At 35.1% G+C, this 12,421-nt stretch overlaps 2 protein-coding genes across 2 annotated transcripts in view; one reads left to right on the top strand and one right to left on the bottom strand.

Annotated features, from left to right (window-relative positions):
- Positions 1-12,421, bottom strand: part of LOC125803813 (E3 ubiquitin/ISG15 ligase TRIM25-like) — a 269,398-nt gene that overhangs the window by 94,308 nt on the left and 162,669 nt on the right. The window lies entirely within an intron of this gene.
- LOC125803831 (tripartite motif-containing protein 16-like) lies at positions 3,522-8,925 on the top strand. The gene is made up of 6 exons (XM_049482148.1): positions 3,522-4,499; positions 4,618-4,713; positions 5,103-5,336; positions 6,069-6,228; positions 6,618-6,677; positions 7,939-8,925. Exons 1-6 carry the CDS (start codon positions 3,909-3,911, stop codon positions 8,469-8,471), a joined length of 1,674 nt encoding a protein of 557 aa, XP_049338105.1. The 5' UTR covers positions 3,522-3,908; the 3' UTR covers positions 8,472-8,925.

Raw genomic sequence — 12,421 nt, forward strand, 5'->3', positions numbered from 1 at the left:
GTTATATTAATACCATTTTAACGGGCATTAAATTGTTGTTTTTGTCCATTATTTTGTTTTATATATACATATTTCTTTTGAGTGTGGCTTGGTTTGTTAAATTTCATCCCCAGACGCGTTTTTCCGCTTTTTTCAGTATTACAAGTTTTAGTAATTTTCTTTGGTTGTGTGGAGAATTTCGTTTTATTTTTTTGAAATTCGTTAGATTATATTTTTGTCAACATTTTGGGTTTATTTTCGTTTGTTATTTTTTGTTATTTTTCTAATAATAATAGTAAATGCATAATTGATTTCCTTTTTTTGACGGGCGAATAATAAAAAGTAACGCGATAGTTACTTTTACTGGTAACTAATTACTTTTATAGTGGAGTAACTCCGTTAGTAACTCAGTTACTTTTTTGGAGAAGTAACGAGTAACTATAACTAATTACTTTTTCAAAGTAACGTGCCCAACACTGGATATAAATGCTTTTCATTACAATACGATTATCAAAACTCAAAGCTCATAAAAAAATACGTTTTTACATTTAAACAAAGCCTATCAATGGAATTACATGTACAGAAAGGTTTGGTATATAAATATTGTAAATTACTGCATTCTTTAACTGCTAATGCCTAAAACTGCAGTTCTGTCTCAGTGTTTAAATTGCTGATATTAACTTTCTGGAACTATTGGAGCTCCTCATGGGTCTCGAGAACACCAAGCATTTAGGACTTCCGCTGTAGCGACTCTCTCTCTATACGGCTCTGACACTAGCTAGCTAACTGACTATATAAAAGAGAGAGCGAGAAGGAGAGAGAAAGAAGGAGAGAGAAAGTGAGAGAGAAATTAGGCTAAATAGCAGAACATAAGCTGGTTATAAACTGACACACAGCAGAGGAGCTGAGGAGCTCAGTTCCCCAGAACCTGCAGAGCTTCAGACACAGCTGCAGAGAACGGCTTCACTTCAGCTTCAACTGGATCCAAACTGGACAGATAAGTGAATCTATCTGACTGGCTTTAGTAAAGAGCAGTGGAGCTTCTGTTAGACAGAGTTTTACTGTCTTGTAGCCTCTGTGCTAGCTAACGCTAACAGACTAGCTAACGCTAACCGACTAGCTAACGCTAACAGGCTCAAGTAACGTTACGTAGATACTGCTAAAATGCAAGCTAACGCTAACCGGCAAGCTAACGCTAAGAAACTAGCTAATGCTAACCGGCTAGCTAATGCTAACCGTTTGCTTTAGCTCAGCTCAGCTAACTCATCTAACCTACAGGAGAGAAACTCCTGTTTATGATTTAAACTATAGAACAGTGTGTGCTGAAGCCAAACGCTCAATACAGCCAAACAATTAAACAGTGGGGAAATCCCAGCTCCCTAACTAGTAAATATAGCCTTCGCATTTATATTACATTATGTGTTCATCTCGTAAATATAACATACTGCATGTTGTGAAGGCATTATTAATTGGGACTCGATAAAATGAAGAATGTAAGTTTTTATTATTTACAAAAAAATAGTTAGCTAACCTTTCTAACTCCTTCATTGATTTCACTGATTGAGTAAATTCTGCGGTAATAAGAAGCTCTAAATATCAGTTAATTGGTTAATTTACCCACTGTTGTTACCGGATTCAGCGTTTTACCGGGCCCATTATTAGTGTGGGTGTGGTACTGAATCAGGTGTAAATGATAGATATTATTAAATGTGTTGTAATGCAGGTGTCATGTGTGGCCGCTGTAATGAGTAAATGGCAAATTCTGTAGTTAGGAACTTTACTTACATTACTTGTATTATTTATTATTATTACAGATGACAGCCACACTCCCCTGGATATCTTTAAGATGTACTTTCCAGAGGATGCTCTGGCAGCCTGCTCAAGGAATAACCTGGATAATTAACGCTGGAAAGAACTACTTTTCCACAGATCAGATTCTCTTATTACTCTGTAATGTCACTGACTGACAGAGGTAAGATAAAATTGTTGTAATTTTATGTGTCAGGATTTTACACATATTCTGTGTGTGTTTTAAATAATCTGTGAAAGAGTTTTCATTGCCTCTTTTTTTATTACACTGCACACTTTCCAAATGTAAAAGTGTCTCAAACATTCAATGTGTGAGCCATTAGAATTCAAGTGAGTTTAGAGTACTAAACTTTTAAAATAGTGTAATTCCAGATAGCTTAACTGTGTATCATTGTTATTGTGAATACATGGGGAGAGTATAAGCTAAAAATCAATTGTGACGAAATATTTGCTTTAAATATCGGTCATCTGCCACTTGTGATCTTTAAATATCGTCATCGGCAATTAAAAAAACAATAAAGGTCGATCACTAGTCTATACGTTACTCTACATACACACAGTACTAAGGAGTGGTTCAGAGGGAGCCGTGCCGTGAGTGGCTGTGCTGGGGGTGTGTGATGAGATGTTGGGAATTTTAAAGAAAAGCGTAAATCAGATTGATTCACACAGCATATAATTTAAAATGTCGTAAGTTCTTTGAGTCTACTGATATTCACGATTCTAGCTAAAAAAACTGTGACCTGCAGAGCCTTTCATTTTTTTTGTCCAAAACTTTTAAATGTATTCCTATGGGAAAATGTTTAGCTGAAAAATGCCCGCTGTAAGAAAACCGTACAAAGTATTGTTCCAAAAAGCACAAGCAACGTAATTCAGTGGTTGTAACATGAAAGCAGTAGGAGGAGAAGCATATAGAAAAACGCAAATAGAATAATAATAATAAGATTTTTTCCAAGCCAACTTAATAATTCTCAATCACAGTGGATATAAGTTGCCTAGCTGGTGAACTATCTCTGTTTTGTGTGTGAAAGCTGGTTAGCTATGCTAGTGTAAATAGCTGTAAATAAGATTAAATAGGCTGTTGGAATGCTAGGTTAGCATATCTAGCTGCTTTATGATCAGTGTTCACAGCAGTAGCTACTTCAGACTGCATTTACTTTAAATATGATACGACCAGAAACCATTTAATATGAACTGCTAATACTACTACTACTACTACTACTACACACACAGACACAGAGTGAGTTGACCGCAGTGTTTTAAAGGAACTGGGAGCTGAATGATCAGGGAGGTCAGTCAGATCTGGATTATAAGATATTAAACATATTAAACTATATAAATCAGTTTAGAATGTTGTGTTATATTTTTAAAAAACTATATTTTACTACTTAGTAATAATCTCAACTGAAGGGCTGTATTATTTATAATAACATAAATATCAGATCAGTATTGTCTAAAACTCAGCAATAAGAGTCTCTTAGTAGCTGAACAGATTTTAGTCCTGTCTCTGTTTCTCTTTCTTTAATGCTCAGGACCCCACAGGACTGCAGTAACACTGATTAGCATGGTGGTGGTGTATGAGGTGTTAGTGTGTGTTGTGCTGGTACGAGTGGATCAGACACAGCAGTGCTGCTGGAGTTTTTAAACACACTCCTGCAGCTCTGAAAGGGCGTGTTAATGAGCTGATTATTTGGGTGTTTGAGAGGTTCAAGCTGCCAATGTTGGGTTCTTGAACACCTTTGTTGAGTCCAAATTCCATCTGATTGTTGTGTCTTATCTTGTCTACTCTTCTGAATATTCGGTGCAATTACACATTCTCACCAGAGAGGTCTCCAAATCCCCAAATCTCACAAACGTGCAGTCTGTCTCTTTAAGTGAGAGTGAAAGTAAAATCTGATCATTTCCTGGATTACCTGCAGGTGTGTGAGTGTGTGAATCGGTGTGTGTTGTGTCTGGATCTACAGTTTTGTCATTAATGTAAGTTTTCCTGAGTCTCTACAATAATTCCTGTTTGAGTCAGACAGTGTGAGTATTGTTATCTTGGCTAATAAGTAGAATTACAGGATAGTTCTGTTCACTTCTCTCCAACAGAGAACCAGGAAACAAAATCTTCACACTGTAAAATGGCAGAAGCCAATGTTTCACTGGCTCAGGATGAGTTCAGCTGTTCAATTTGCCTGGATCTCCTGAAGGATCCAGTTACTATTAACTGTGGACACAGTTTCTGTATGGTGTGTATTAACAAGTGCTGGGATCAGGAGGATCAGAAGAAGATCTATAGCTGCCCTCACTGCAGACACACCTTCACCTCAAGACCTGTCGTGAGTAAAAACACCATGCTGGCTGAGGTGGTGGAGAAACTGAAGAAGACGAGACTCCAGGCTGCTCCTCCTGATCACTCTTCTGCTGATCCTGAAGATGTGGAGTGTGATTCCTGTACTGGGAGAAAACACAAAGCCGTCCAGTCCTGCCTGGTGTGTCTGGCCTCTTTCTGTGAAGCTCACCTACAGCCTCACTACCAATCTCCAGCCTTTAAGAAGCACAAGCTGGTCAAAGCCTCCAGACGACTCCAGGAGCAGATCTGCTCTCAGCACGATAAACTGCTGGAGGTTTACTGTCGCACCGACCAGCAGTGTATCTGCATGCTGTGTACCATGGATCACCATAGAGGACATGATACAGTGTCACTTGCAGCAGAAAGATCTGAGAAACAGGTCAGTGTGTAAATGGAGTAGCTACTCCAGATTATAGGACCTAATACCTTCACCTGTCCCATGACGTGTGGTATTTGAATTTTTAATTATTGTGTTTTGTTGGTTGGTTTATTTGCAGAATCAGGTGGTGGAAACACAGAGGAAATACAAGGAGAGAATCCAGGAGAGAGAGAAGGAGCTTCAGGAGTTAATAGAAGCAGTGGAGAATCACAAGGTGATTTTTTAAATAAGTAGATATTTAAGAATAAAGATCTGATTTTTCCCATTAAGGGTAATTATTTAATTACTTAACTAAAGGTGTCCTCATTTTTAAAATTTCATTTAAAATCACATTTTATTTTAGTTTTAGTCATCAATTATTAAAATTAAATAATCTTTACAGCTTCATGAGTTAAGAAAAGCCACAGCATGAAGTTTGGGTTAATGCAATATTTATGTCACGTCTTATTCTGTGAGATTATTGGCTGGTTGCAAATAAAAAATCTGACTACTGATAACCTCTGATGTTCCTCAGTAATCAGATTATGAAGTGCATGTAAATCCACTTATTGATGTGAATGAACTGCTCCTAACATTCTCCTCTCTCTGTGATTCCACTACCAGCGCTCTGCTCAGACAACAGTGGAGGACAGTGAGAAGATCTTCACTGAGATGATCCTCTCCATTGAGAGAAGACGCTCTGAGGTGAGGCAGATGATCAGAGATCAGGAGAAAGCTGCAGTGAGTCGAGCTGAAGAACGTCTGAAGAGACTGGAGCAGGAGATCACAGAGCTGAAGAGGAGAGATGCTGATCTGGAGAAGCTTTCATTCACAGAGGATCACATCCATTTCCTCCAGGTAACAGACTCTGTTTTTCTCCCCAAATACAAAGTTTATTTTAGACTGTTTACACCATCTTTTAATGTGATCTATATCTGATATTAGTCTGAACAGTTCTTAAACTGAAGCTCATGCACTAAAGAGCAGAGCTTCACATGAAGTTTCAGTTTCACCAGTGACTGAAAGCTGATCTTAACAGAGAATGAGTTCCAGCTCACTGTAAAAAAGGGCATGTTGTTTGGCCACGCCCTCCTCTTTAATGTCTGTCCTTTATCTTTTTTGTTTAAACAATTTTAAGTTTTTTTATTTTACTTAGTGCTGCAGCATCGCCATCTATTGGCTGTGTTCAGCAATTTGATTGGATATATCTTTAAAGAGAGAGCGGTTGTGATGTGTACTATTTAATTCAGTATGAACAGAGACATCAGTCCAAATGTTTATGAGGTCTGTTATCTCTCTATCACACCAATGAATCCCTCATTAACTGCTGTCGCCATTTTCTCTTATGCTCAATGTAAGTTTTGATGTAAATGTTGCATGAATTCTGATCTGTCTTGGATATTGGATATGTATCAGATTTCAATTACACAGACTTTTTATTTCCTTTCACACTGTCTCATACATAATTAATCTGAATCATGAATGACTAATAAGATCAGATTTAGGCCAGATTTTACCTGATTTAATTTAATATAAATATGATTTAGAAATTGTTGAAGGTATTATGCGTTTGTTTTTTTCTACATGTAGAGTTTTCAGACTCTCTCAGCTCCTCCTGGATCTTCAGCATCACCTGCTTTTACTCTCAGTCCTCTCAACACTTTTGAAGTTGTTATGAAGTTTGTTTCTCAGCTGAGAGGAAAACTAGACGAATTCTGGAAAGAGGAATTTGAGAAGACATCAGCTGCAGGTATATTAAATAAATCTCATCACATTTTCTATGTAAATATATGAAATGATAAGTCCATAAATAATCATTCTGCGCTCAGTACCTCATAATGCCAAAGTAAAAACAATTTAGGATTTTTTAAAAAGTAAAGAGTCTGAAGAGTTTCAGAATGCACTGTAGGTTCTTCTCTAAATCCTGATGAAGTGGTCAGTAGTTTCTGGACTGAAGTGGTTGAGACTGTATATAAGGTGTGACTTTATTGTGATTGAAAGTCCAGGTAGGGTAGATTAAGACTCTACATCTACATGGAGAGAAAATCCAGTATCAGATTATTTTAATGTTGTAGTAAATGTACAGAGGGAACAGAAGCTCAGTGATGCTGTGTAGTAACTGTGTACATTTTCCTGTAGTGAAGGAAGTGCTGATCATTCTTCCTCCTGAACCCAAAAGCAGAGAAGAGTTCCTGGAGTGTAAGTCCAGCCCTTTCTCTCTCTCTCTCTCTCTCTCTCTCTCTCTCTCTCTCTCTCTCTTTAACCCTTTCATTCTCACACACTCTCAGAAATAACACCACAATCTACAAATACACAAAGTTTAATCTGACATTTATACGTCTATATTAAATAATTAACTGTTATATTTCAACTGCTTACGTATAAACTTGATAAAAAAAACACCAACATTCCTTATGAACTTTGATTTAGTGATAATGGCCTATCATATGTTTGTATTTATTTAGATAAAACACAAAATTTGTGTTTTACGATAAAAACAATGAACATTTTACTACAAATCTGCAATTATTATATAACTCAATCATTTTCTGTATAATAGATTAAAAAAATTAGTATGTTTTCTGGATTAGCGACTGTACTGAATCTCTGTGCAATAGTGAGCACTTGTATCCAGGCTGTTTCAGAGGCAAAGTGAACATGGAAAATTTTAAAATGCCCCAATCAAACACCAAACAACAAAGAACAGTAATTTTAAAGTGCATCTACAAGCATAAACAAAAAATGTTCAGAAATGTATTGTTTTCTGAGATTTGTGACTAAACTGCAAATCACTTTCACCAATCTTTCCTCAAATATAATCTCTGATCATCTTCTTTATTTATACTGATAAACTTATTTATTTATACTGTAAAGTTCTACACAATTCTGGACTGTTCTGAAAACTTCTTGATAGTTCTCACAGTTCCAGAAGCTTCTGGAAGTCTTTAGTATACTCAGCACTTTATATTTCACAAATATTCATAAAAATAGATCAGTTTCAGATATGATTGTGCCAACCACTAAAGCAAAACCTATATTTTGTATATTCTATTTTTATTGTATTCTTTTATTTTATCTTATTTTATCTATATATCTATTTTAATAACAGCTCTTGGGTGTAAACTGGATCATGAGATCACAATTTCGTTCCACCTCATGTACCACATGTGATGCGAATGACAATAAAATCTTCTTGAATCCTTTAATCGTTGAAAATTTCTGGGGAATAAAAACCTTTTTATTTTTTTAAAGAATTAGGAAAACACACTTAACACCTGAGAATAAAAATATACATACAATTGTTATGTTGTGTAATTGAATAATAATGAGAATAAATATATATTTTAACATAATCAAACACTTTTCATAGATGCTTCCAGTATGTTCTCTGGTTATTTCAGTTTTAGGGGCTGTTTTTAGATCATTTTCTAAAAGCTGATGGGTTTTCTCTCTCTTTCAGATTCCTGTCAGCTCACACTGGATCCAAACACATCCCATAAACTCCTCCTCCTGTCTGAGAGGAACACAGTGGTGACCTGCAGCACCACAGTCCAGCCATATCCTGACCATCCAGACAGATTTGATGGATGGTGGCAGGTTCTGTGTAGAGAGAGTGTGAGTGGATGCTGCTACTGGGAGGTTGAGTGGAGAGGAGATGGAGGGGTTGATATAGCAGTGTCTTATAAAAGCATCTCCAGGAAGGGAGGCAGGGAGTGTGTGTTTGGATGTAATGATCAGTCTTGGAAATTGTTCTGTGATTCCTCCAGATACAAATTCAGATACAATAACAGAGAAACTGTAATCTCCGGAGTGCCCGTCTCCTCTAGAGTAGGAGTGTATGTGGATCACAGGGCAGGAACTCTGTCCTTCTACAGCATCTCTGATACCATGACCCTCATCCACAGAGTCCAGACCACCTTCACTCAGCCGCTCTACGCTGGGTTTTGGTTGGGCTCCGACTCATCATTAAATCTTTTACTTTCAGCAAAATAGATGAACATGCAGAACAAAGGGAAGAGCTGGATGAGATCAGATAAGAACTGCAGAATCTAGACTGTAGAACTGATCAAATAAAGTTATAATAGTGCTGGGAGATATTGTTAATATAAATAATCATAATTCTGAACGGTAATTACGTCTGTCCCAGATTAGAACTGCAGGTACATTTCCTGTATGGAAAGATTTATTCAGATTTAGCGTTAAATAGTTTAAACCGTTTATATCATTAACAGAGCTCACAGTAACAGAGTTCATATTTTAAACTTCATATTACAGAATTTTATTAATTTTTAACACATTATCATTTATTATAAACTGAATGAAAGATCACAATAAAATGTTTAAATTATTGTACTGTTGTTTTATCCTCAACATTTTTATATTTAAACAAAAAGAGAGGAAATCTATGTGTTAATGCTTTAACTTTAATTTTACAATTAATGTAATATCAAAGTGTAGCACCACAGATATATAGACCCAATTACACAACCACTACAATGAGTGTTACTTGATAAAATAATTAGGATAGTTCTAGGACCAGTTAGGTTCGCTCTAGGAGCAATACACATGGAAGAAATGAGACCAGAATTTGTGCAGCAATAAAGTGTATTAAAATGTCAATCAATGCCAGTAGGTAAATAAAACAATGTAACAAAATAAATTCTGTAAATAAATAAATAAAAAACAATTCAGTTACTCAGTTTCCAAAAGAATTCACCCTTCAATAACCTTGGTCAACAATGAAAATGGTAAGTATACCCTTTGTATTTCAGTATTTGTATATTTAATATTATATTAATTACTATTATTTCTCTAATCACCTGTGTTCTCTATTTTAGAGGTATTTATGCAGTTTAAGGTAAGTATTATTTTATTATTTTAATCTATTTATAGGTATTTTATAACTAATTAATTATTTCTTTCTTCTAGGTCTAATGGATTATTGATTAAAGGTAAGTATTATTATAATTACTGTTATCCAATTAAACCTCTAGGTTATTTTACACCAATAGTACACCCTTTAACAAACAACCAGAAATAAAAAATAACAATTCTCTGTAGCAAAAACAATAAATGAATATCAAAACCACTTAGAAATTATCAAAATCAAATAACAGTAATCCAACCAATTAAAATTTAACCCTTTTCAGTATCTTTGTAGAGTGTCCTGTCTTTCAAAAAAAAATAAAATAAAATAAAAGTGTCCTTTTTACTCAAATAATCTTAAAGTCCACAAATTTTCTTTAATGTTCACTATCAAGTGTTTGAAAATGTGAATGAAGTGTAATGAAGTCACTTGGGTCCTCGGGCTTGGCTCGCCATCCTAGCACCGCGCACTGCACCGGCCGTGTGCAGCTGAACGACACGAGGAGTGTTCGGGAAGATCCATTTCCAATCCAATTCACCCAACAAAAAAAACTGGCCTGTTTACATAAAACAGTGTCTGAGTTTCACATAACTCTTAACTTTTTTTATAAATACACTTACATAACCGAACTCAGTAAAAAACATTACTTTTAACAGTATTACATTCAAAACAGGTCTTAAACATCCAAAATACAGCTTAATAAATCTCCACCGTTCCATAAAATTACATTTATAAGTGGATAAACTCATCTCACACCTTAACCAATAGCGTTAGCATAGCCTCAGGCTTGAAATATATACACGAGGGTTAGCTTAGCATAAGCTTAATAAGCTAAATTCAACACATTAGCTTAGCGTAGGCTAAATTAGCTTAGCATTAGCTTATCACAGGCTAGATTCAATGGGCTAGCTTAGCATAACAAAACGCGTTAGCCGCTAGGCTAATTAGCGCTATTTTATTCCTCTATTTATTCGGCAATTTGGTCAGAAAACATGTTTAAATATACTCTAAACTCACCGAATCCTATCCAAGGTTTTCACACACCACCCCAGGGCACATGGACACCAGGTTCTACCTCCACCTGGAGATTACCGGAGCGTGTAACTGGCAAAGTTTCACGAGGCACAATAAGTGAGCCTTTCCCCCTTTCTCCACTCTGCAGCCTCAAATCTAACAGCGGTCAGCTTGGTAGTGATTTACTCACTATCTACAGCACTGAATTCTAGCGTTTTCTAGTATTTTTATAATACTTTGAGCTGAGAACTTCTTACATGACCTGTCTCTTCTCCTCCCGCAGAACTTTCTGGGTAAAACAGCCAGGGATTGACGTCCACTAACCAACAGGCTCCGCCTCTGTCTCTTAGAGGATTATTATGATTGGCTGCTGTTTAGCACCTTGGATCATCTGAAGAACTGATTGGCTGCTGTTTAGCGCCTAAAAGTTTTATTTCATTTATTATCTAAAATAAATAAAAACGATTTCCTTTTCATTTTAAACACTGTTTGGGAGTTTTCTTTTTTTCTATTAATTAATTTATACTGTTTCAGAATAATTAAAGAAATAATAAAAATATATATTCATTATTTACTTTCTGCAGTTATCTAATTTATCTGTCTTTGTGACCCATTTAAGACCTGGGTTACAAAAGGGAAAGAACAGAATATATACAACATATAGTCAAATATAGTAGAAAATATACATTTAACTTACTGTACACTACACACATTAACTTAGACTATGAAACACAGTTTTACAATATTGCACTGTTGCTTAAATTTAATATATTTATCATCACTGTCACATAAAAACATTATATCTCTAAAGTATCAACTTTACATTTCTATTTGCCCTTTCATCAGGAAATATTGACACAGTATAAAGATAAAGTATAAACATAAGATACAGTAAACATAAGGTTTTTGTGTTACAGCAGTTTTAAACTAATTAATCTAATATATGTGCTTCTATGTTGAGTTGATTTGTTTGAGCATTTTATTATTTAACTCTACACAGTTCTCTGTATTAATTTGATTTTATTTGTAATGTACTCAGATTGTATTCCTGTAATCTTGTAATGTTGTGGGGTATATCTTATAAATAATAAAGTGGAATCTGAAAGCTCAGAACAGAGGATCTAATTTGTCTAATTATTACTATTAGTTCTGGTTTTCAGAGCACTAGGAGCAGATGTCTGGGATAAATGGCTGAAGATGAAGCTGTTTTCTCATTGGTGTCTTTTGCAGCATTAAACCTAGCATTCTTAGACTACGCTAGAACTAGAACAGATCCAATCAGGTTTATTATCACAACAATGGAAAAACACAATATATAGAAATAAAAAATATATATAATAAATGTATTAGCTTGTATTCTTCACTCTACAACATAATTACACTGTTTTAAAATGTACTGACCAGTATCGGCGTATATAGATTTTTGATTAATCAACATCACTAAACTAATCCCTGTCAAAGGTGAGAAAAGTATCTCCATTCATTACTCTGTAGGTAGAAGTATAGATACTAGGGGTTAAAATACTTCTGTAGAAGTTAAAGCATCAACTCAAGCTTTTTACTCTTTAAGTAAAAGTATAAAAGTACTGGTTTCAAAACTGCTTAAAGTATAAAAGTAATGTAAGGGGCAAATAATAAAGCCATTACGAACAAAAGCTTAGGTCACGCCCACAGAGTCCTATAGCGCACAAAAAACTATTTTTTTTTATAAGCTATAATGAATATATTGTGCTATTAAAATGTTAATGTTGATAATATAATTTGGGATTTTGCACTAGGCTGTTCCCTGTTTTAGCTGCATATATTCTCATTATAAATGAATGTATTTTAGTAGAATGTAAATATTTTAAAGAAGCTTAGTTTGTCTGGAGTTTTTTCTGTAGCATAAAACCCACAAAGCTATAAAAACTGTGCTACTTTACTTCACCTACTGATTTCAAAAGACTAAAAGACATTTTTTCTCTTTAAAGCCATTAACAGATATGTTCTATTACATGAAATAATGTTAACAATTAAAAAGGTTTAAAAGAAGAGAGGAGAATTAGCTCTGGAGAGTGTCTTC

This window comes from Astyanax mexicanus, chromosome 8, assembly GCF_023375975.1.
Source record: "Astyanax mexicanus isolate ESR-SI-001 chromosome 8, AstMex3_surface, whole genome shotgun sequence".
NCBI classification, from domain to species: domain Eukaryota; kingdom Metazoa; phylum Chordata; class Actinopteri; order Characiformes; family Acestrorhamphidae; genus Astyanax; species Astyanax mexicanus.